Source organism: Aotus nancymaae, unplaced genomic scaffold (genome assembly GCF_030222135.1).
Source record: "Aotus nancymaae isolate 86718 unplaced genomic scaffold, 86718_ANA_hifiasm-v0.15.2.pri h1tg000049l, whole genome shotgun sequence".
Lineage (NCBI taxonomy): Eukaryota > Metazoa > Chordata > Mammalia > Primates > Aotidae > Aotus > Aotus nancymaae.
Window position 1 is genome coordinate 29,160,148 of NW_026988463.1, and position 26,800 is coordinate 29,186,947.

Sequence of the window (26,800 nt, forward strand, 5' to 3'; positions counted from 1 at the left end):
TGTAATATTTACTTTGAATACATTTCTTTTTTTTTTTTTGAGTTGGAGTTTGGCTCTTGTTGCAATGGTGTGAGTGATCTCAGCTCTCTGCAACCTCTACCTCTAGGGTTCAGGTGATTCTCCTGCTTCAGCTTCTTGAGTAGCTGGGATTACAGGCACCTGCCACCATGCCAGGCTTCTTTTTTCTTTTTCTTTCTTTCTTTTTTTTTTTTTTTTTTGTATTTTTAGTAAAAACAAGATTTCACCATGTTGGCCAGGCTGGTCCGGAACACCTGACCCCAGGGATCCACACGCCTCGGCCTCCCAAAGTGCTGAGATTACTGGCATGAGCTTCCATGCCTGGCCTAAATACATTTCTTAAATAGTTATATTAATACTATCATTAATACTTTTTAAATATAAACTTGTAATTGAATTATGGTTAAAGACAACTTTTAAAAAATCCTGCATACATTATGACTACTACATTAAAATTATTTATACTTAAGATATTTATATCTAGTATCCAAAGTAAATTTATTACCAAATTGTTACAGGAGATATTAGTCTGACACTTTCTTTAATTTATCTAGTAGAGATGACTATAGGTAAGCATAAGTTTAGTGTCTTCCCTTTTACTGAATTTGAATGCTGCTATTACAGGGCAAATAAACTATTACAGGGCAAATAAACACAAGTGATGTGGCCATCCAAACACTATAATAGCTCTTCAATTACCTATGTTCCAAGCTTAAATATATTCCACTATATGCAAAGTCAGAGTCCAATTCTCCATCAAACAGTGCTGGTGGAAATTATCAGATGTATATCAACATAGATTCCCCATTCAATGGCAGGAGATGACAGAGCAGCAGAGATAAAAGAGAAACTTATAAAATTCTGCCGAGAGTATAACCCTTTTCTTCATAGTGCTTATGTTTCTCATGCTGAGAGTAGCTGTCCACTTTGAGTGTTTAGAGATAAATTTCTTTATATTTATTTAATTTTTATTTTATTGCATTTTACATTTTGGGGTACATGCGAAGAACTTGCAAGATTGTTGCATAGTTACACACATGGCAGTGTGATTTGCTGCCTTCCTCCCCATCACCTATATCTGACATTTTTCCCCATGCTATCTCTCCCCAACTCCCCACCCCATGCTGTCTCTCCCCTATTTCCCCCTCACAGACCTCAGTGTGTGATGCTCACCTCCCTGTGTCCATGTGTTCTCATTGTTCAACACCCGGGTATGAGTGAAAACATGCGGCGTTTGATTTTCTGTTCTTGTGTCAGTTTGCTGAGAATGATGGTTTCCAGGTTCATCCATGTCCCTACAAAGGACATGAACTCATCATTTTTTATGGCTGCATAGTATTCCATGGTGTATATGTGCCACATTTTCCCTGTCCAGTCTCTCATTGATGGGCACTTGGGTTGGTTCCAAGTCTTTGCTATTGTAAACAGTGCTGCAATGAACATTCGTGTGCATGTGTCCTTACAGTAGAACGATTTATAATCCTTTGAATATATACCATGTAATGAGGTTGCTCAATTTCTATTTCTAGGTCCTTGAGGAATCACGACACTGTCTTCCACAATGGTTGAACTAATTTACACTCCCACCAACAGTGTGAAAGTGTTCTCATTTCTTCACATCCTCTCTAGCATCTCTTGTCTCCAGATTTTTTAATGATCACCATTCTAACTGTCATGAAATGGTTTCTCAGTGTGATTTTGATTTGCATTTCTCTAATGACCAGTGATGATGAGTATTTTTTCATATGTTTGTTGGCCTTGTATATGTCTTCTTTTGTAAAATGTCTGTTCATTTCCTTCGCCCACTTTTGAATGGGCTTGTTTGTTTTTTTCTTGTAAATCTGTTTTAGTTCTTTGCAGATTCTGGATATTAGCCCTTTGTCAGATGGGTAGATTACAAAAATTTTTTCCCATTCTGTTTGTTGCTGATTCACTCTAATGTTCCTTTTGCTGTGCAGAAGCTGTGGAGTTTGATTAGGTCCAATTTGTCTATTTTGGCTTTTGTTGCCAATGCTTTTGGTGTTTTGGTCATGAAGTCCTTGCTTATGCCCATGTCCTGAATGGTTTTGCCTAGGTTTTCTTCTAGGGTTTTTATGGTGTTAGGTCTTATGTTTAAATCTTTAATCCATCTGGAGTTAATTTTAGTGTAAGGTGTCAGGAAGGGGTCCAGTTTCTGCTTTCTGCACATGGCTAGCCAGTCTTTCCAACACCATTTATTAAACAGGGAATCCTTTCCCCATTGCTTGTTTTTGTCAGATTTGTCAAAGATCAGATGGTTGTAGACATGTGGTGTTGCTGCACCTGAGGCCTCTGCTCTGTTCCATTGGTTTTGGTAGCAGTACCATGCTGTTTTGATTACTGTAGCCTTGTAGTATGGTTTGAAGTCCAGTAGTGTGATGCCTAGAGATAAATTTCTTTAAGGAAAATCTTTTCTGGCTGACAATCTTGTATGTAATCTGAGGTTTTGCTTAAGATGCTTTTAACTTTTTTTTTCAATGTAATCTTGCTCAGACTGAGAGCTGTTTTTCTTTTTAAAGCTTTGGGTGTCTTTCAAAAGTCCTTTTAGTATCTCATGGGGTCTGTTAATGAGGTGCATGGTCACAGTGAGAGGTCTTGGATCTGGTTCTATCTAAACTCATGCTAGAAATCCAGCAGTATTTTTTCTATGATACCATTATAAACAAACTGATTCTGAAACACTGCTCCTGTTCCCATTATTTGGAAGCTACAGTTCTACCCAGGAGGACTGCAGGCTCTCCTCCTACAGCTCAGGCTTCAGTCTCTAATGTGGCACTGGAGTGCTGCTTTGGCAATTGAGGTTTACATAAGATGTGAGATAATTAGCTGTAAGCTCTGTACTGTGAGATGTGCCTCTGTGTTGGATGGTAGGAGTCAAGAGAAGACACTAGCCACCAGGAGTGGACAAGCAGGAGGGCTCTAGCCTAGTGGTCAGAGAGTAGAGAGCCATTGCTTTAAAATGTAAAAACCAGAAAGGTTTTAAATGTAAAGGTTTTTACATTTCACTCAACCATATATTTTGGAGAGTGAGTTTCTACCTTCAGCAGGCACCTGACTTCAAGTTACAAAATTGCCTTCTGTCATGAAGATGTGAAAAGTTCATTTTGTTATTGAATATAACCAATTAGCATACATGGACGGCCACCTTAGTTATCCTGTAAATTTAGAATGAACAATGTGTGATGTGCTATAAATTCTTCTACTTATGTAATAGTTATGGTGACCATTTTTCTGTCTTTGCAATTTCTTAAGCAGATTGACTTTGATATATGTAACATTCTAGTTAAATTGCATAATAAAACAGTTTTTTTCTCTTTTATTACGGATTTTCTCTGGGGTTGGAGAAAATTTTTCTTTTAATTATACTTTGAAAATACTGTCTAGAATAATCAGAAATGATATAAACACATAAGGTACCAACCAAGCTTAACTCTAGCAAGGACTTTCCCCCTCTGCCTTCCAGTAAACTCCTAATTGTGCTGCAGAGTGCATGCTGTCCCCTGAATACACAGGCAGAATTGTGTCTCTGCATATTTGCTATCTGTAGTCTCCTACAGTCACTTCTAAGGAGGCTAGATCAGGTTTTTACAAACTTCACAGGGCAGCAATCAATCATTTTACCTCTTTCAGTGACTCTTGTGTTTCAGACCTGAAACTGATTCACAGACCATGAGGCCAGCCCAGAAACCCAATCAGAATAATGACATGTAGTCATGAGAATCTCCAGTTACCCCTTCCTCCTCTTGCTAAAAGGCCTCAAAATTTCCTCTTACTATAATGCCCAAAGATGCAGGTAATATCTTGCTATTCCAGCAATCCAGGACCTAAACCTGCAGATCCAAATTCTGAATCTTGAGATTTGGGGGAAAAAAACCTTTTATTTGAGAAATACAAATTCTTTCAGTTGTCAAACTCAGATATATTAAAATGAGAGCAAAATTTTGTCATTTTTTCACCTTTGAACTATATTTATCTCTTAAAGCTGTTCGCTGTTGCCATTAGTAGCTATAAATTAAACTACTAATATCACACTGGGCACCATAACCCAAACCCTAAATCTTGACTATGTATATCCAATCAATAATTAATGTTATTTCTGTAAATAAATAAGAATTTTTATATCAGCTCATTCTCTGTCCTTTTTGTTAACCTTTACAAATTCACTGGTAACTAGTGCTAATTAAAGTATAGATTCTAGGCAACTTAAATCTTTACTGCCAAGTTACAGTCCTCAAATTTGGCTCAAATACACTGTCTACTCATATTCACGTTGACTTGGCTTTTTCTTTTTAGGTAGACATATCACTTAGAATGTACTAGAGCAGCCTGTAAGAGGGGCTTTCTCATTTGATTGTACTGTACTTGCTGTAACACCCAAGAATGCAGAGCCTGGTTGATCCCTCCTAGAATCTGCACATAAGTTCTGGCCTCTGCCTGGTATTACAAAACAGGGCCAGACGTAGAATTAAAAATGTACTGAAAACCAACAAGAGGGCTTTTCTGCATGTGAGATGTCAACAGTGAATGTTTAAAGTTTCTTTTTGAGAATGTGGCTCTTTGAGCTTTTCCGCTCTTGTCCAGTGACCTGCTATATTTATGTGAGAGGCTGCAGATGTAAACAGAATCAGATGGCAAAATCTGCATATGTAAAAAAGCATCTTAGGAATGAGAGATCAAGACCACAGTGAATCCAGAGCATAATAACAACTACACCTACCTGTAAAATGTGATTCTGTAGTACAGTATTATTCTGCTTCCTCTTACCCAAGAGCTAGCTAGCCAGGACAAGGTAATCCAGGTTCTGGAGCTACAGTAGGGTGGTTCCATTTTCTGTTTAGAATAAGCCTGAGTTTCCCCTGTCTGGCTTACCATTGGGTCATCAGCCCAGGCTCACTGGAAGCCCTCTCACAATCAGTTGGGTGTCATTCAGAAATCTGAGGATATACAGAGAAGAACTGAGTCAGACAAGAGTGGCTAATTCTCCTAAGTCTCAGTGTAAGAGAAGCGAGTCAGCTTGTGTTTGTTCCTCCCCTCATACAAAAGATGTCTTTGGTATCCAGATGAAAGTTTCTCCAGTTTCCTGGAACTTGGTTGAAAAACAAGATCTGGAGACTCAAACAGATAAAGTATTTTTTTAATTATTTTTTATGGCCATTCAGAAAATATTTGAAACAGTTATGGTTTTTACCATCCAGGAACTTTTATTCTAGACTAGCAACTAGATACATTGTTGAATTAAGAATCATATAGTTGGGGCTGAGTGCAGTGGCTCACACCTGTTATCCCAGCACTTTGGGACACTGAAGCAGGTGGATCACATGGTCGGGAGTTCAAGACCAGCCTGGCCAAGATGTTGAAACCCTGTCTCTACTAAAATACAAAAATTAGGCAGATGTGGCAGTAGGTGCCTAAAATTCCAGCTACTTAGGAGGCTGAGACAGGGAATTTCTTGAATGTGGGAGAGGGAGGTTTCAGTGAGCCAAGATCATGCCACTGCACTCCAGCTTGGGTGATAGAGCAAGACTCCCATCTCAAAAAAGAAAAAAGAAAGAATTATATGATTGGTGCAATAAATAGAAATCTTAGGGGTTTACTTGGGCCACTTTATAATGTGACTTCTGATGTCATCATCTTAAGAGATATTTAAGGACAGAATAGTTGTTTTTACTATTTTTATTTTGCCTTGCTAAGAATACATATTTATCTTCTAAGAAAATAATCCTAGAAAATCTTAAAAGATTTGTTTTAATTGCCTATTAGTGTATGTTATAAAATTGAAGACACAGTGGCTAAAAAAGATAAAAATTACACAAACTCTGGCATTTAAGTTTCTCTTATGTAAACATAGGAAAAACAGAACTGGAAATGCCCCTCAGAGGCATAGAGAGTAGAATCGTACAAAGGGTAATCTCCAAGACCCAGTTCTGCTCAGAATCACCTTATTTGGGGGCTTCATTTAGGTTTGGCCCCACCCTAGAGTCTTGCCTCAGAACTGATTAGAGAAAATCAGAGTTTTGGGTGGTGAATCCTGGCATCTTATTTTCTTTTCTCTTTTTTTTTTTTTTCTCTTTTCTTTTTTTCTTTTTTGACAGAGCCTTGCTCTGTAGCCCAGGCTGGAGTGCAGTGCTGTGATCTCAGCTCACTTCAACCTCTGCCTCCAGGGTTTCAAGCAAGTCTTCTGCCTCAGCCTCCTTAGCACCCTTCGCACACCACCACACCCAACTAATTTTTGTATTTTTAGTAGAGATGGGGCTTCACTGCATTGGCCAGGCTGGTCTCAAATTTCTGAGTTTGTAATCTGCCTGCCTCAGCCTCCCAAAGTGCTTGAATTGCAGGCATGAGTCACTGTGCCCTGATGAATCCTGCTACCTTTCTAGAGCTGTTGAGCACAATTTCCTGAAACACAAAAGGAGATAAATGAAAAACATCAAATATGTATTTTAAGGTCTGAATTTTTAAATTTTCTATTAACACCAGTGCTTGCAGAGACTCTTCATTTAGCAACTTGTTTTCTATCCCTTCATATCGAGTAGTTGTTAAATGATTAACAAGAAAGTAAACATAAATACAATAACAATTTCTCTAAACTGCATTAACCTCTTTCTTTTTCTGTATCCCTCTTATCTGTCTATATTTAGATTTTATTCTATACATTTTTTTAAACAACCAATTACAGAGAAACAGAAAAGTAAATAAAAATGCTGGGCCCTTTATTTAAATAATGGGAATTATTAGACACTTAGTGCCAATCCCAGGGTTTTATGAAGATTAAATTTCATAATATGTTATTCCAAGCATAGTTCTCTGTAACATACTCTTGATCACATAGTACTTGCTTTGTAAACATTGCATTAATAACTGTGTACATGTTGTTTTCCAAATGCAGACTTATTCAGACATTACTTCCTCCTAAAGATCCAGGAAATAATATATTGCAGGATGGAGACTGGTTGTCTTCATTTGTACCAAAATTATATGTTTTGTGACAAGAGTGTTGAGCGTAAGGGATTCTGTGCTCTGCTTGTTTTCTCAGACTAATTCTAATGATGAGGCCAGGGGGAGCAACATCAGCATTGACAGTGGACTTGGTTAAAACACACACTTATGGACCCTTCGCAAACCTCCGGAATCACATTACCTAGAGTGGGGTCAAAATTACCAAGAGATTTATAAGGTCATTCAAACTTGAGAGGTAATTCTTAGCTAAGCAATTATCAGCCCAGGCTTCTAATTAGAATTACATGGCCAATTTGCAGAAATCTCTTTCCTTGTTTATGGGCCAGAGAAACTGGTAAAAGCAGGTTCTTTCATTTGCTGGCTGTTTGACAAAATATTCTTATCAGGCTAAAAACAGTTACATTACTGGTGAATTTGTTAGAAATTCAGAAACTCAGTCCTTATTTCAGATCTTCTGAAAAAAATAATCTGCCAGGAAAGATCTCCCGTTCATTGTACACATTGAAATTTGAGAGGTACCTTCTAACTCAGCATGTCTTTTTTATCTGAAAAATGTACACAGCTCATTTTGTTTGATGCAAATACAGCACTTAAAAATGTACATTTGTACACACTGCCATGTGTGTGCCTATGCAACAATCTTGAATGTTCTTCACATGTACCCCAAAACCTAAAATGCAATAAAAAATAAAAATAAAATAAATAAAATAGTGTACATTTGTGTTTATGCCCTGAATTTTATACTTTGCAATCCAAAAAACATTGACTGATGTTGTGGGTTATGCTAGTCTCTTTACACAGTTAGAGAATACATTAGAATATATTTCTGTGTTGAGAATTATTTTATAGGTTTCATCCACTCCAGTAAGGTAGCAGCATTTCTTTTTACTCTCATTTTATCTTGAGTCAAATTAAAAATTATGCCCATGGCTGCTTGATAAATATATATATGTATGTGTGTGTTTATCAGGGACCATTGACATTTATGGATGTGGCCATAGAATTCTCTCTGGAAGAGTGGCAATGCCTGGACACTGCACAACAGAATTTATACAGAGATGTGATGCTAGAGAACTACAGAAACCTGGTCTTCCTTGGTAAGAATAACTTCAATACGCATTCATAATATACCCTAAAGGTTTTATTCTATTTTATTATGAAAAAAATGTTGGAAATTTGTTTAGAGAGGAATATCTTCAAGATGTTTCATGTTGATCTGAATTATCCACATTCCTAAGCTGATCTGTATTTTTCACTCTAGATTATTGGTAATGACCGAAAGTTGGTGGCTTAAAATACTATTTCCTACACCTAAAAATCTAATTGCCACCCACCAGTTTTTTATTTATTTATTGTTGTTTGTTTTGTTTTTGAGATGAATCTTGCTCTGTTCTCATGCTGGAGTGCAGTAGTGCAAGCTTGGTTCACTGCAGCCTCCACCTTCTGGGTTCACACAATTCTCCTGCCTCAGCCTCCTGAGTAGCTGGAATTACAGGCACACAACACAATCCCCTGCTACTTTTATTTGTATTTTTAGCAGAGATGGGGTTCCACCATTTTGTCCAGGCTGGTCTCTATATCCTGACCACAGGTGATCTGCCTGCCTGTATCTTTCATAGTGCTGAGATTACAGGCATGAGCACTGTGCCTGGCCTTCCACCACCAGTTTTTGATTCAGTAGTACTAAGTGGTTAAATTAGGAACATACAAATTTAGGCTGCGTACAGTGGCTCATGCCTGTAATTCTAGCATTTTTGGAGGCCAAGGTGGGCAGATCACCTGGGTTCGGAAGTTTGATACCAGCCTGACCAATATGGGGAAACCGTGTCTCTACTAAAAATACAAAATGTTATGTGTGGGTGGTGGTGCATGCCTGTAATCCCAGTTACTCAGGAGGCTGAGGCAGGAGAATTGCTTGAACCCATGTGGTGGGTTAGCCGAGATTGTGTCATTACACTCCATCCTGGGCAACAAGGACAAAACTTTGTCTCAAAAAAAAAAAATATATATATATATATACAAATTTAAAATATTTTCTAAATATTTAAAAATTTCAGTTGTAAATTATTATTTTGGGATTAATTTATGAGAATATTCTATCATTCTCTTTTTTTTTTTTTTTTTTTTGGGAAACGGAGTTTCGCTCTTGTTACCCAGGCTGGAGTGCAATGGCGTGATCTCGGCTCACCGCAACCTCCGCCTCCTGGGTTCAGGCAGTTCTCCTGCCTCAGCCTCCTGAGTAGCTGGGATTACAGGCATGCACCACCATGCCCAGCTAATTTTTTTTTTTGTATTTTTAGTAGAGACGGGGTTTCACCATGTTGACCAGGATGGTCTTGATCTCTTGACCTCGTGATCCACCCGCCTCGGCCTCCCAAAGTACTGGGATTATAGGTGTGTGCCACCGCGCCCAGCCTATTCTATCATTCTTACAGAGCAAATTAGTAACTTGAGAACTGGAGAATATGAGCAACATTCATGTTTCTTTATTTATTTTTAATAAAACAGGTACTGCTTTGTCTAAGCCAGACCTGATCACCTATCTGGAGCAAGGAAAAGAGCCTTGGAATATGAAGAGACATGAGACTGTAGCCAAACCACCAGGTATGTGAGAATGAATGCAACAGATGAGAGGTCCAAAAGTCGAAGAGAAAGTCAGTCTTTAAAATGTGATTTGGGAAGCTGTGTTCCAAAGGAAATAGTTTCTGGGATGCCTGAGGAGTTTGTATTTTGCTCTCACACAGAGGTACCTTCTGTCTTATGTTTTTAAATTTTCTAAAGATTCTTCTTTTTCTTTGGTGATCTTTTTTCAAGTTTACAATGAGAGCCCAAAGTGCTCTTCATGAAGTATAAGAGACTGCACAATCTGACTGCTTTTCCATTGTTATGGGGAAGACAAAAATATCTGCATAATTTTGAGAAACTTCTATGTTAAACTCTTGTTTTAAATTCTCTTTAGCATCATGCCTGAAATGTGTGAGTGGTGGTTTATGTCCCATCTTCCTTGCTGTTGTTCATTTCTCTACACAGTCCATCCACTTTTTATTACAATAGACTTGAAACATAGTTTAAAATTATAAAGTATGATGTCCTTCTGCTTTGTTCTTTTTCCTCAAGATTGCTTTGGCTATTCAGTTTATTGTAGTTTCACGTAAATTTTACAATTGTATTTTTCATTACTTTGAGAAAAATACCATGAAATTTTGAAAGGGAGTTTATTGAATCTATAGACTACTTTGGATAATATGGCACTTTAAAAATATTTATTCTTTCAATCCATAGACATAAAAAAAATTAAATTTATTTTTGTCTTTAATTTTTTTATTGATATATCTTTCATTGTAAATATTTTTTACATCTGGTTAATTTTTTTCTTAGAAATTTATTGTTGTATAATAGAAAAACAATGCTATTCCAAATAGATTGTTTTTCTATTATATCAGAGAGTTTGTTTTAAGTATGTGGAACCATAATTTATACTTGTAATTTAATTTTATTATATTTTTCTAATTTAATGAGTATGTTTATTAGTTTAGACAGGTTTTAATGTACTGTTTATAGTTTTTTATATATAAGATTATATAATCTAGAAACAGCAACTTTTCACTTACTTGTCTTCAATTTCAATGTCTTTAAAAACTTTTCATCTATCTCTTCTGACACATGCTTTCAGTGCTGTGTTAAAATAGAAGCACTGACAATGGGCACAATATAGTTCTGCATTGGTGTCTGTGAATTTGAAGGAGCAAATACCTCTTCAAGTTTTTGTAAAATGGTTTTAGAAGGTAAAGATTTTCTTTTGCTAGGCCCCCAGGGCGATGGGATACTCTCTGAGTTTGTAGTGGAGAAGGTTTGTAGTTTGGTTTGTCACAAGACTTCTGAGTCTACACTAGGGTCAACCTTTAGTTGGCTTGTTACAAAGAACTTGGGTAATTGTAAATTCCATTTTATTTTTAGACAGACTGAATATCCTTTAGGACTTTGATTTGTAGAGAAGACACTAAGGGAGGTGTCTGCAGTTGGGTCTGCATATGGTGGACCTTATATCAGGGTGTGGATGAGTACGGCACGGCTTTCACTGAATACCAGAGATTGTTTTTTTTTGGAGACAGAGCCTCACTCTGTCAGCCATGCTGGAGTGCACTGGCACAATATTGGCTCACTGCAACCTCTGCCTCCCGGGTTTAAGCAATTCTCAACCTCAGTCTCCTAGTAGCTGGGAATACAGGTGCCTCCCACCATGGCTGGCTAACATTTGTATTTTTAGTATAACCAGGGTTTTACCATCTTGGCCAGGCTGGTCTTGAATTCCTGACCTCGTGATCTACCCTCCTTAGTCTCCCGAAGTGCTGAGATATTGCAGGCATAAACCACCATGCCCAGCCCCAAAGAGAATTTTTCTAAGTCACTGTGAGTTTCTATGTAGGCATAACTGGCCATGAACTGTGGTCCAGGAAGCTGAAACTGAGTCATTGAACTGCTTCTGGAATCACAGTAAAGGCCAAGGTCTGCAGGCCTGCCTGCATGGCTGTTAATTTGTATCTTCCTCCAGGCCTCTGAGGGGAAAGGTCCTCTCCCAGATGGTTGATGGGAGGAGTTTGTGATGATTACAGAGTAAGTTCACCATTCTCAGTGAGACCAAGTTGGGTGGACCATTTCCTGGTTCTTTAGCCAAGAGCAGAGGTCCTGTAGTTTGCTACATTGAAGAGGGCCTGCCTTCTGAAAAGAACACTCTTCAATTTTGGGCTTTAGCAGAGTTTCATAATTTCCTTCCTGGATCTCAAAGCTCTATTAAAGGCACTTATTTTTGAGATGGGGTCTTGCCACATAAACCAGCCTGGTCCTGAAATCCTTTCCTGCAACAATTCTCCAACCTCAGTGTAGCATGTATCTGTCATTATAGGGGTGAGCCATAGCGTCTAACTCTTTTATGTAGACATTTTTGTCCAAAATGGCTGACAAATTTTCTTGCTCTGGGGGAATCAGAAAATAGAGCACCTGTTATTTTTCCATCTTACTGATGTTGCTATCCCTATACATTTCTACTTTCTGTTTCCTATTTCAAATTTGTCTGCAACATTAGATTCAGAAATTTAGGACAATATGTTAGAATATACATATTATGCATGTGTTACAGAATCTTTGAGGTGTCAGCTTTTTTCCTGGAAATCTCTGTGACCAGTGGCACTATTACCCGAGTTCTTGTCCTGCATCCAGGAGGAATAAGATATGCAGACAAGTGAAGGATGAAAACAAGGAGGATCTTTATTTAGTGTTAGAAGAGTTCAGAGGAGACACACAGTGGGTAGCTCCTCTCTGTAGGCAGGTCATCCCATCAAGTGTTTAGCTCTCAGCAGAGAGAAGGCCCTGAAGAGAGTGACTTCACTCTGCAGGCAGGTCATTCTGAGGTCTCTGCCAGTCTCCGAAGCTGCCAGCAGAGAAAGTAGTTTGTCTCTGCAACTGATCATCCCATTGTTTCTGTGTCCTTTGCTCTCTGTCTGAAGCCAGGGCTTTTCTGGGCCTCAGAGGGAAGTGAGTGCATTACAATTTGTCCATGGGTGGCCATGGGCAGGCCAAAAGGAGGCACCAGAAGTCCCTGCTGTGGTCTTTGGGCCCCTAAAGGTGGTTCTCTACAAGGGACTCACTCTTCTGCTAAGGAATCTGTCTGCCTCCTGCTGCCATTTATGGTCCCCGGGCTTGACTAAAACCCTGCTCTGAGATTGGAGTGTACAGGTGCTGGGAGAGGAGAGAGGCCATGAAGCAGGAGCAGACACCTCCAAGCCAGCAAAAATGGGAGAGGACCTTCCCAGGACTTCAAGGATGTAAGCAACAGAGATGCCCATGTTTTCTACCTGGGAGGGTGGCTGCAGCTGCACCCACGAAGCTCCAACCCCACCAACTCAAAAGGGGCAGAGCTTCTGCTTGTCCTTGTGGAGCAGCTGTGAGTCAGACAGCTACTGCTGCACCCGGGAGGGAAGATTTGTCTCTTCCACCAGTGAAAAACATGATTGACAAAAGAAATTCAGTCACCTTTGTGATTTACAATGACCTAACACAATAAGTTTAATTATGATTGATAACACAAACTCAGACATCAGAACTCTAGGAATTCCATACAACTTTTGGAACACACATTAACATTTTTCACTAAAATATTGCCTGAAAATCAAACACTACCTGACCAATAATCTTATGTCAATAAACATGTCAAATAATCCTGTTTACCTCTCCCTTGGATGACCCAGGGGCCCTCTGTGGCATCCAAAACCATGGGTTAGAAAAGACAATTTTGAAGCTATGAAGGCTCAAAATGCTTAACAGAAATTTAGATTACCACAAGTCATCTGTTTAAAAGACATAAAGTTGAGTTTTTTTGTTGTTATTTTTTTAAGCACAAAGTCATCAAGAGGGAAACTAGTTTTTCAAACAATCTGTTTCTTGTCCTCACCTTTGTTTTTAGATGGTTTTCCGTAAGTCAAAGAAAAATCTTTTTTCAAGGGAAAGAAAGCCAAATCTCACACTTGCATTAGTCTATTATTGTCAACCCCAACTTTTTAAATAAAACCTTATAGATAATTTTATCCAATCTTAACCAGATTGACTATGAAGTGTGATTCTTATTAAACTTTTATAACCCTTTACAAATTTGTGTTAAAGAGTAGGTCAGTGCCTTAAGACACCCTTGTTGTGCTTTTATTCCAGTGTTCAATTTATGGAATAACTAAATAATACATTTTTGAATTCAGTCAATATGTTCACACATAGATTCTCATTTTAATTTTTACTAACTTTCCATAACTTGTTTAAACTTTTAGTTGTAACTTATTTAAAATCAATCCTTTAACCCTCTAAACTAGACAAAAATTTGCATTTTCATGCCTTCTTACTTTCTTTTACTAAAGACATATTTCACTTTCCTTACACACCTCGCATGCACATCTGTTTTCAGTAGTCTCAATTACATGTTATAATGGTAATTGTTAGCAATCCTTAATTTTGGTGAAATGCCTGGCAAGTCATTTTAGTTTTATGGACTTAGGTGCAGATCAGGTTTTACTGTTTCTGGCATAGCTAGAGATATGGCGTATGTTTCCTGCTCTTACCAACATGTAAAGCAGAAAAGTCAAAAAGCTTTCAAAAGCCAAAAAAGCAGTTAGTGACCTTAAAACATTTAACCAACCTACTTTCTGAGTTGCATAATTTGAAATGTATGTCTACATTTTAAAGGTAGTTTTATTTTTATTTTAGCAATAATTTTAAAGCAAGCTTATTTACTTAAATTATACTTAAGTCATATGTATTTAAAAATTGCTGGCTGAGTGTGTTGGCTAATGCCTGTAATCTCAGCATTTTGGGAGGCCGAGGCGGGCAGATCACCTGAGATCAGAATTTTGAGATTAGACTGACTAAAATTGTGAAACCCCATCTGTACTAAAAATACAAAATTAGCTGAATGTGTGGTGCACCTGTAATCCCAGCTACTCAGGAGGTTGAGGCAGGAGAATTGCTTGAACCTGGAAGTTGGAGGTTGCAGTGAGCCAGAATAATGCCACTGCACTCAGACCTGGGTGACAGAGTGAGACTCTGTCTCCAAGAAAAGAAAGAAAAAAAAACTTGCTTACATTTACTTACATGAGCACTCTTACTTACAGACCAATTTGGTAGACACAACATTTAACAATAAGTATATAAAGAAACACATGTAGACATGTATACACACAAACTAAGATCTAATAGCTTGAACCCCTACCCATGACATAGCAGTACAATCTCACTGGTTTTATTTTGTTTGGCCCAATAAATAATCCAATAAAGGCTGTGAACCAAAATTTTGGGTAAGACAGTTTAAAGGCCCAATGTCTCCAGACTCCAAGGAACTCTGGGGCCAAAAAGCACCAAGGGAGAGCATCACATGTTAACTAAACCCCCTGCTTAGAATGACAGCACAAAAGCCTGTATACATACCGTGCCATTTCACTTTCCCATTCAGTGGTAAACTCCACGTTACATACAGTGTTGTGGGTGAAGCAGTATTGTAGATGTCAGAATTTTTTTTTTTTTTCTTTTGGTGAGATGCAGTTTCACTCTTGTTGCCCAGGCTGGAATACAATGATGTGATCTCACCTCATTGCAACCTTCACCTCCCAGGTTCAAGCAATTCTCCAGCCTCAGCCTCCCAGATAGCTGGGATTACAGGTATGTGCCATCATGACTAGCTAACTTTTGTACATTTAGTAGAGATGGGGTTTCTCCTTGTTGGTCAGGGTCTCTCCAACCTCTGACCTCAGGTGATCCACCCGCCTCAGCCTCCCAAACTGCTGAGATTACAGGCATAATCCGCCGTGCCCAGCCTGAGAGAACATTCTGAGTAAGCTTTAGTACCAGACCTCAGAATCTCTGCCAGGGGTATCCCCTTTTGGGATTCAATTATAGAGTGTCAAATGTCCCTAACGTTAGGAAGGAACTGGTGTCATTTTATATTTTCCTTCCAGAGGCAGTGATCTACTATGAGATTTATAAGACCACACTATCCTGTGCTAACCATCTCACCACTAGAGTGATAGCCTTGAGCTAAAAGTCACCATAGATTTATTATTTTCAAAATATTTTATCTAAGTGCTTGAGCCCAAAAAAATTCAGACCAGCCTGGTAAACATATAAAGAACTACTCTCTACAAAATATTTTTTAAAATAGCCAGGCATGACTGGGATTGTGGTCCCAGAAACTTGGGAGATTGATGGGACAGAAATTACTTGAGCCTGGGAGTTTCATTCAGGCTACAGTGATCCATAACTGTGCCATTACACTTCATCTTGGAATCTTGGACGACAGAGTAATATTCTACCTTTTTCTTTTCTTTTTTTTGGATATGGATTTTCTTTCTTGTTGCCCAAGCTGGAGTGCAATGGTGTGATCTTGGCTCACTGCAACCTCCACCTCCTGGATTCAAGCAATTCTCCTGCCTCAGCCTCTTGAGTAGCTGAGATTACAGGTTTGCACCACCACACCCAGCTAATTTTGTATTTTTAGTAGAGACCAAGTTTCTCCGTGTTGGTCAGGCAGGTCTTGAACTCCCAACCTCAGGCAATAATCCACCCACCTCAACCTCCCAAAGTGCTGGGATTACAAGTGTGAGCCACTGTGCCTGGCCTTACCCTTTCTTTAAAAAACAAAACAAAACAACAACAAAAACACTGCACACTTTAGGTATGTGAAGTATATTCACATTGTTATTCAAAACACTTCCAGAAATTTTACATTTGTAAAACTAAAACTCAAAATGTGTAACAACTGAAACAACTGCCCATTTTTACCCTCTATTCAGCCCATGAGAAACCTTCTTCCCCTTTCTGTTTTTATAAATGTGACTCCTTGACATAGCTCATATAAATGATATCATCTAGTATTCAATGTTTTGGTACCAGCTTAGTTTAGGTAATATTCTCAAGATTTATCTTAATATCTAAGATTTTTTAATGTGACAAGATTTGTTTTAAGGCTAAGTAAGGTTCCACCATACATATATGTTACATTTTTTGGTGTGTATATAAATCAAAAAACAACTGAGTTGCTTCTGCCTTTTGGCTTTTGTGAATAGCGGTACAATAAACATAGACAGTTAAATATATCTTCCAGGTCCCGAGTTGCATACTTTGGATATAGATTCATAATTGGGATTCCTGTATTTGATGATACTTTCATGTTTAATTATTTGAGAAACATTCATAACATTTTAAATGATGACTGTATTTTTGTCTTCCAACGGTCAGCGTGTGTTTTATTTATATTGCATCATCAATGAATTTGCTGCTTTTAAAAAATTTATTATGGCCATTCTAATTGGTGTGAGGTGATTTTGGTTTTCATTATAATTATTATGCATTTCTCTACCAATCAGTAATTTTTTATATTCTTTCAAATGCTACTTTCTAATGTTTCATTTAATTAAGTGTCCATTTCTAAATCAAATTAAGTGTCCATTTCTAAATCAAATTATTCAACTCTTTTTAAATTTTGAGTTGTTTATATATTATGAATATTAACTCGGATCACATGTGATTTGTAAATATTTTCACTCATTTTCTAAAAGGCATTGTCACTCTATTGAATGTTTTCTTTGATGTACAGAAATATTGAATTATAATGTAGTCAAATGTTTCTGTTCTTTTCTTTGTTGCTCCTGAATTTAATGTTATATCTAAGAAAATGGTTTGAAGACCAATGTCATGTCTTTCCCTTATTTTGTTTCTAAGAGATTTGTTATTTTATCGTGTCTGGGTATTTTATTTAAACTATTTTTTTTGTATACAATTTAAGAGAATGATCCAATTTTATTTTATCGGTGTAAATTTTTAGTTTTCAATATTCATTGCTATTTGTGCAGAGAGAAAGGATGGCAAGATTCAGATACGTGTTACTAGGCAGAGGTCCTAGGAAGCATGAAAGGTCACTAACAAAAACTGGGCTTAGGAAAGTTAAGAATGCATCAAGAAGAGGAATGTTATAGTGTCCCTGCAGTTTCTGCATGTCTAGAGGATGAGATCCTTCTGAGAATGCTAGAATAAGGAATTAGGACACCAAGCCACTTCAGCGATAAACCTTATTTTTGCACTTTTGTTTTTCTTGCTGTTAATGTTATATAGCAGACCAAGAAACCTACTCTCTGCTAGTATAGACTATATACCAATAATTTTGATAATGAGTTCTAGGATGTATTTTTCTTGTATCTTTTTCTTCCTACTATGTTGCTAATTTATAAGGGATCTGTGTATTTTGAATGTATTTGAATAACTTCAGCTCTACTGTTTAATTTGACCCAAAGAATCCAACAGATATAAGTATTCCCATGTATTTTAGAAGCCCAAATTCAGTGAAGGGAAAATTACTTGTGGATAAAGAAAGCATTAGCTAGTTTAGCTAGAGCATGATAATTAGATTTTCTGACTTTCAAAATTTTTAGGTTACAATAAGAGCAAACTTTATGCTATTTTTATAGTTTTCAGTACAAAAAGTTGTTTATATGGCAACAAAAAAGTTGACATTTCATTACCTGTATAAAATAAAATACAACAATATACTTTAAAATTCTAAAAAATAGCTTCAGTTGCAAGCAAGTATTCTCCATTACATTTGCTCTCATTTGTCATTTATATTACTAATTATATTTCTATGTTTTACATTTATTAACATGTTTATAAATATTTCTAGGCTTTTATAAATTTTAAAGAATAATTGAAAATTTTTTTCACGATTATGATAATGCTAAATAATTCAATTTATTTGTATGTGCATATCTTTCTGAGAACAATGTATTTTCCAATAATTAGGTGCTGTTTTTTTGAATCATGTTATTTTCAGTGAAAGAAACTCATTTTATCATTTTTGATATGTAGCAAACATGCAGTGCCAATATACTTTCTCAGAAGTTAGTTATTTTGGGAGGTTTCTTTTTATTTTTTTTGGTATTTGGTAGAACAGTTTTGCTGTTGATATTATTCTCACTTAACAGATTTTTTTTTTTTTTCAGGACTTTGACTATAGCAGTTTTCTTCTGGCCTGCACATTTTTTATTGGCAAATTCACTCGCTATCTTAAAAGACTATACTTGTAAATGACACATCACTTTTCTCTTGGGGCACCCAAGATTTCCCTTTCATCTGTGACTTTAAAATTGTGTTTATATGTGTGTTTGTTATAAATATGTTTGTGCGTATCCTAGTTTATTTGTTGAGCTTCTATCTTTATTATTCATCATTTGCTCTTCTAGAATTTTTTACTTTTTATATTTTTTGCCTCTATAATTTTTTGATATTTTTATTATTTTTGTGCTTATTCTAGTTGTATAATTTCTTTATAGTTGTCTGTTTCTCTTTCACTCACTGAGTATTATTTAATTTATTTAAATTTTTAAAAATTAATTTATACATCTTCATTTTTTATAGTTGCTTTCTGAACAGTTTATAATTTTTATATCGGGTTATTTTGCTGTAATATTTTCTATGCATTGTAATTTTTGATTGAGATTTGAACATTTAAAAAAATCTACCTGTCACAGTCTTTATAATGTAGCTTTTTTTCTGACATACATTAAAACAAATTGTTTTAGCTAGAGATTCTGGGAGCCTCTTAGACATGTTCTTAGGATGTATCTTGTCTGAAATTTTATTTAAAGAAATTTCTTAGTGTTGCTGTTTAATGGCCAGTCCTCATTTGCTACATGTGTTTTCTCTCTGTAGTACTGGTCAGTCTCTCTACTGCTGTAGCATTTACCTTTGGTTTTAGTGACTCAAACTGTCATTCCAAAGAATACTACTGTAGTAGTCTGCTTTCATATTGCAATAAAGATATATCCAAGACTGGGTAATTTATAAAGAAAAAAATGTTCCGTAGACTCACTATTTCACTTTTTCACTCACTATGGCTAGGGAGGGCTTATAATCATGGCAGAAAACAAAGGAAAAGCAAAGTGACATCTTACATGGTGGCAGTCAGAGAGGGAGCATGGGAAAAGGAACTCTCCTTTATAAAAACTATCTGATTTTGTTAGCCTTGTTAACTATCACAAGAAAAACCTAGAAAATATACAGCCCCAGAATTCAGTTACCTCCTACCAGGTTTCTTCCACAACTCATGAGAATTATGGGAGCTACAATTCAAAATGAGGTTTAAGTGGAAACACAGAACCAAACCATATTAGCCACCACTCTTTTTATTTAAGTATTTAATGCCATGGAAGACAGAAACCAGTGCGTGAAAAGACTTAGAAGCCAAAAATAGAAACACTGTTTTTCTGGGGTTTATGTTATTTATTTATTTATTTATTTTTGTTTAAAAAAAAGTTGACAGATTACTTCTAAAGACACTACATTATGTTTGGGGAGCAGGAAGAGCTCTGTTGGGTCTGTGTTGGGTAAATGTAATAAACTTTTTGTTCTATGTGATTCTTTGCATTGTGCTCACCTCGGGCACTGAACACAAGTAACTTATTTGCAAATCTTCCACAAATGTGTTTTGGTCAGTATCTTTTTGTTGGATTTATATGTCTATGAAGAAAGTTGGGCCTGTGGTACTTTTCTATGCCATCTTGCTTATGCAGTTTGTGTAATTTTATAGGTTAGATACATAAACAAATCTTAGTCTAGCAAGTGGAGTAATTTGTTATTTTTATTTTTTTTCAGTTATGTGTTCTTATTTTGCTCAAGACCTATCACCAAAGCAGAACACAAAAAAATTATTTCCAAAAGTGATACTGAGAAGATATGAAAACTGTGGAGATGAAAATGTACCACTAAGAAAAGTCTGTGAAAGTGTGGATGATCGTAAAATGCACAAAAGAGTTTATGGTAAACTTAAGAAATGTTTGATGGCTACACAGGGCAAGATATATCTATGTTATAAATATGTAAAGGTCTTTTATACATTTTCATATTCAAATAGATATAAGATAAGACTTGCTAAAAAGAAGACTTATAAATGTAAAGAATGTGGCAAAGCTTTTAACCGGTTATCAAACCTTACTACACATGAGAAAATTCATAATAGAGAGAAACCCTACAAGTGTAAAGAATGTGACAAAGCTTTTAACTGTTCCTCAGACCTTACTAAACATAAGTTAATTCATACAGGAAACAAACCCCACAAATGTAAAGAATGTGGCAGAGCTTTTAACTGTTCCTCATACGTTACTAAACATAAGAGAAATCGTAATGGAGAGAAACCCTACAAATGTAAAGAATGTGGCAAAGCTTTTAAGCGGTTATCAATCCTTAATATACATGAGAAAATTCATACTGGAGAGAAACCCTACAAATGTAAAGAATATGCCAGAGCTTTTAAGTGTTCCTCAGACCTTACTAAACATAAGATAATTCATACAGGAAACAAACCCTACAAATGTAAAGTATGTTGCAAAACTTTTAACCGGTTATCAATTCTTACTACACATGAGAGAATTCACAGTGGAGAGAAACGCTACAAATGTGAAGAATGTGCCAAAGCTTTTAACTGTTCCTCAGACCTTACTAAACATAAGATAATTCATACTGGAAAGAAACCATACAAATGTAAAGAGTGTTGCAAAGCTTTTAACCGGTTATCAATCCTTACTACACATGAGAGAATACATAGTGGAGAGAAACCCTACAAATGTGAAGAATGTGGCAAAGCTTTTAACTGTTCCTCAGACCTTACTAAACATAAGATAATTCATACTGGAAAGAAACCGTACAAATGTAAAGCGTGTTGCAAAGCTTTTAACCGGTTATCAATCCTTACTACACATGAGAGAATACATAGTGGAGAGAAACCCTACAAATGTGAAGAATGTGGCAAAGCTTTTACCTGTTCCTCAGACCTTACTAGACATAAGGTAATTCATAGTGGAGAGAAATCCTACAAATGTGATGTATGCGGCAAAGCTTTTAAGTGGTTATCAATCCTTACTACACATGAGAGAATTCATACTGGAGAGAAACCATACAAATGTAAAAAATGTGGCAAAGCTTTTAACTGTTCCTCACACCTTACTAGACATAAGATAATCCATTCTGGAAAGAAAGTTTACAAATGTAAAGAATGTGGCAAAGCTTTTAAGTGGTTATCAATCCTTACTACACATGAGAGAATTCATACTGGAGAGAAACCCTACAAATGTAAAGAATGTACCAGAGCTTTTAACTGTTCCTCACACCTTAGTAGACATAAGAGAATTCATTCTGGAAAGAAACCTTACAAATGTAAAGAATGTGGCAAAGCTTTTAAGTGGTTATCAATCCTCACTACACATGAGAGAATTCATAGTGGAGAGAAACCCTACAAATGTAAAGAATGTGGCAAAGCTTTTAACTGTTCCTCACACCTTAGTAAACATAAGAGAATTCATACTGGAGAGAAACCCTACAAATGTAAAGAATGTAACAAAGCTTTTACCTGTTCCTCAGACCTTACTAGACATGAGGTAATTCATACTGGAAAGAAACCCTACAAATGTAAAGCATGTGGCAAAGCTTTTAGCCGGTTATCCATTCTTACTACACATGAGGTAATTCATACTGGAGAGAAACCCTACAAATGTAAAGAATGTGGCAAAGCTTTTCAGTGGTTATCAATCCTCACTACACATGAGAGAATTCATAGTGGAGAGAAACCCTATAAATGTAAAGAATGTGGCAAAGCTTTTAACTGTTCCTCACACCTTAGTAAACATAAGAGAATTCATACTGGAGAGAAACCCTACAAATGTAAAGAATGTACCAGAGCTTTTACCTGTTCCTCAGACCTCACTAGACATAAGGTAATTCATACTGGAAAGAAACCATACAAATGTAAAGAATGTGGCAAAGCTTTTAACCGGTTATCAATTCTTACTACACATGAGAGAATTCATACTGGAGAGAAACCCTACAAATGTAAAGAATGTGGCAAAGCTTTTAACTGTTCCTCAGACCTCACTAAACATAAGATAATTCATACTGGAGAGAAACCCTACACATGTAAAGAATGTGGCAAAGCTTTTAACCGGTTATCAACCCTTACTACACATGGGAAAATTCATAGTGGAGAGAAACCCTACAAATGTTAAGAATGTGGCAAAGCTTTTAACTGGTCCTCACACTTTACTACACATAGGAGAATTCATAGCGGAGGGAAAGCCTTCAAATATGAAGAATGTGGCAAAGCTTTTAACCAGCCATCAAGCCAAGATAATTTATACTTCAGAGAAGCTTAATAAATAGGAGGAATGTGGAAAAGCTTTTAACCATTTCTCGAATCTTAACAATTCATAATGGAGAGAAATCCTGCAAACGTGAACAGTGTGGTAAAGGCTTTGGTGTATTCTTAACCTTTAGTAAACATAAGAATTGATGCTGATGAGAAACCCTGTACAAATGTGAAGAATGTGGCAAAGGCTTTTGTGAATCAGCACTAAGTAAACAAAATATTAATTACTGAAGCACGTGGAAAAGCTTTTTACCAGTTCTCATCCCTTACTAAACATAAGCAACTTAGTACTGGAGAGAATTCTGATGCTTGTGAAGAATGTGGCAGACTTTTTAACTAGCTCTTAAACCCTACAGAACGTAAAATAATACACAATGGATGGAAACTACCAATACTAAGAATGTGACAAAGCTCTTAGTATATTGTTAACCATTGCTAAACATAAGGTAATTCATACTGGAGAGAATTCCAACAAATGTGACAAAGACTTTAACAAGTTCTCAACATTTATTACACACAATTAATACTGGAGAGAAACCGTACTAACATAAAGAATGTATCAAAGCCTTTTACAACTTCTCAATTCTCAGGAGACATAAGATAATTTATATTGAAGAGAAACTCTACAAACCTGAAAGATGAGACAATCTTTTCACAACAACCTCAAACTTAAAAATATAAAATAATAGTAATCATAGACCCCAGAAATGTTAAGAATGTGTTAAAGCCTTTAAGTAGTTGTCACTCTCGATTGCTAGTAAGATAATTGACACTCTAAAAAACTACATGTTTGAAAAATGTGACAAAACTTTTAACTAGTACTCACATTTTACTGCACAAGAAAGCATTAATACTCGAGAAAAATTCCACAAATAATAAAAACTGGAATAGCTATTGATACCTGCTCATATCTTACTCAACATCCAAGAGTTTATACTTAATAAAAACATTGTAAGTGCAATTATTGTCAAAATAGCTTTCAGAAAAATATGTCATTAAAGTGAAGAATAGCATTCATTTTTAAGAGGAATGTTAAAAATATAAAGAGGCTTGTGTACCATAACTTGTTTCATAGATGTTATTATGCAGAGTTTGTGTTAGAGAACAAACCTGAAGCAGTTTCTCAAAACTTGTTCAACATCAGGGAATTTATATTGTATTGGAAAAAACCCTAATACATGTAATGAGTTTAACTAAAGAATTGTTCAAAAATGACAGCTAAGAAAACACCAGAGAGTTCATAGTAAAATATATGTTTACAGATGTAGTAACTATGAGGACAACATTTATTTCAAAATTAAGTCTATGTCAACATCAATAATTCACAGTAGAAATAACTAAGACTGACCCTCCAGGCATTACACTAAATCGGAGTGTTGCATGTAGAACATCATCCAAAACTAAAGTTGTTAGATAGATTAGTGCTATGTAACTTTTAACAAAAGAAAATCGGAGTGTTATAATTGCATTCAATTATAGCATTCAATTATAACATTCAATAAAACCTTACAGATTAATTTTTGGAAAGTAAATAATGATATAATTCAACTCACAATTTTCTTCATGCTGTATCTTTTATTTTTATGGTCATAATAAAAACTATATAGAAGTATAAATAAAATACGTTTCTATTTCCCAAATAAGTATTTTTAAAATTTTGTTACATATTTTTCTTTGAACATGTGAGCTACCTACACATACAAACTTTTAGTTTTGATTCACATACAGTTAAATACACACGTTAGTCTAATGATTTTTGTAACTGTAATAGAGTTGTAGAATGTGTGTGTGTGTATGAGTTTTACCTATTTTCAGAAAACACAATATTGAAACAAATCATTTTCATAAGGTGACTAGTTTGCAAGAAAACCAACCTCAATAATGCTAAATGCAAATCTATATCTTTACCTTTTATTTATTATTTTACAGACCCATACTTTTCCTGTTTCTTATAATTAGTTTTTTGTTTTACAGTTTTAGAAGTATTCATTGTAAGGCGATTAGTAAGAAATGTAGTAGGGCACACAAAATGATTTTTAGATGTAATTTCATAATTTGTGTATTTAGATATTATTTAGTTAGGACATTTCATTGTGTTTAATTGAAGAAACCTCTGTACGCCTACTATTCCTTAGTCATTGTTCATTTAACTTTTATAATTTACTTTTGTAAATTTATCTGTTAAGCCATTATATTCAGGGAATTACTTGGGAGGCTTCATGAGTCATGAGGATTTTAGGTATTTATTTTTTTTTTATTCTGTTCTGTTCTGTTTTGTTTTTTTAAACTGGAATCTTGATCTGTCACCCAGGCTGTAGGTCAGTGGCTCAATTTCAGCTCACTGTAACCTCCATCTCTTGAGTTCAAGCAATTCTCCCTGTCTCAGCCTCTCTTATTTAGCTTATTTTTTAAAAGAAAAATTTTAAAAAATTCTTACATAAAGTGTGTCAAATATAAAATATATCTTGGTAATTAAATTTCTAACAGTTAGTGGTAAGTAATAAATTTTTAATGTTTCATAATATACTTACAGCATAACTTATGTTTCCATGCAGAATCTGTAAGTGTCAATGTTAGAGGTTGCCAAGTAATAAAATTACCTCTGTAAATTTTAAATTTGAATATCTTTTATATTGATATTATAATTTCAAGAATTTTCTCACTGTTATATAATTTTGTTGGGGGTGAAGTTCAGCATACAGCTTTTATACTTAGTCACCTATCTGTAGCCAATCCTTGGTTATTTTCTTTGGAAAATATGTGAAGATTATGCCAGTTTTAGAATTAAAATATTTTCTGTTATTTTGCATGCAAATTTGTTTACTGCGTTCACAGAGTGGCCAGTCATGGGATCATCAGCAGTCATGGGACCGCCTGCCCTTTTATTGTCTTCCATATTATTAGCATTAGCACCAGAAACTGTGGGTGCTCCAAACTTAAAGTAAAAGCCCTAAAGTAAATTGGCTTCTTTCAGGCACTGTGCAGCGTCCATGGCATGATGTTAAGTATCAAAGTTTCTATGGTTATAATTTACAAATGACAAAAAAATGCAAAGCTATATGTGATTAATATTATTCAGTCAAGTTTATGGCAAATACAGATCATATTTGAAATATTTACTTTCTATAAAGTTTTAAACATATATTTTTTAACTTGACAGATGAAATGGGTATTTACTTTTTAAAACATAGTATTTTGAAGTTTACATACATTGTCCAATACTTAGCCCTGTGTAATAAATGTGTTAACTAACAGAGTTAGCTTTTTTTGGTGAGACCACATGACCTTGTCTTAGCGTATTTCATGCATACATACACATTTTTATGAACTAGAGTCATCATGCTGAGCAATAAATCTCTTGAAATTGTTCTTCCTATACAAGTATAATTATGTATTTGTTGACAGATATTTTTCCAACACCCCGTTTTCTTCTATTACCTTGGCACCTGGTGGTCACCATATTACTCTGTACTTCAGTGAGATTGACTTTTTTAAGTATCCATTTGTAAGTGGAATCATGAGATACTAGTCTTTCTGTGACTGGCTTATTTCAACAGATATCGTCCAGGTTAATCCATGTCATTGAAAATAACAGAATTTTTTTTAAAAAATAAAAAACTTTTGTACATATACCATATTGTATTCATTTGTATTAGATGTTGAACTGTTGATGCCATATTTGGGTTGTTGTGAACAGTGCTGCAAATAACATAGAAGTGCAAGTATTTATTCATTCTCATTTTGAATATATATCTGAAAGTGCAATTTCTGGATTGTATGGTAGTTCAATTTTAAATTTTTTTCAAAAATCTATTTTGTTTGTTTAATGTCTGTCCTCATTTACATTCAAACCAACAGAATGCAAGCATTTCCTTTACATCTTTACCAATGTTTTCTTTTTATTTTACTAAATATCTCATAGGTATTTCTTTTTGTTTTAGCATTTTTGTTTTTCTCATAGGTAAATTTTATAAATATAGATATTTTTTGCTTGTCTTTCTCTGGCAATAATTGACATTGAGCATTTTTCAGATTATCTCTTGGCCATGTCTTTTCTTGAAAAATATTTAAGCCTGGGCTGGGCGT

At 35.6% G+C, this 26,800-nt stretch overlaps 1 protein-coding gene across 1 annotated transcript; it reads left to right on the forward strand.

Annotated features, from left to right (window-relative positions):
• Positions 1-7,956: 7,956 nt before the first annotated feature.
• On the forward strand, positions 7,957-25,137 carry LOC105707716 (zinc finger protein 708-like). The gene is made up of 3 exons (XM_021668885.2): positions 7,957-8,090; positions 9,502-9,597; positions 20,173-25,137. The coding sequence occupies exons 1-3, from the start codon at positions 7,979-7,981 to the stop codon at positions 22,572-22,574; spliced, it is 2,610 nt and encodes an 869-aa protein (XP_021524560.2). The 5' UTR covers positions 7,957-7,978; the 3' UTR covers positions 22,575-25,137.
• The last annotated feature ends 1,663 nt before the right edge of the window (positions 25,138-26,800 follow it).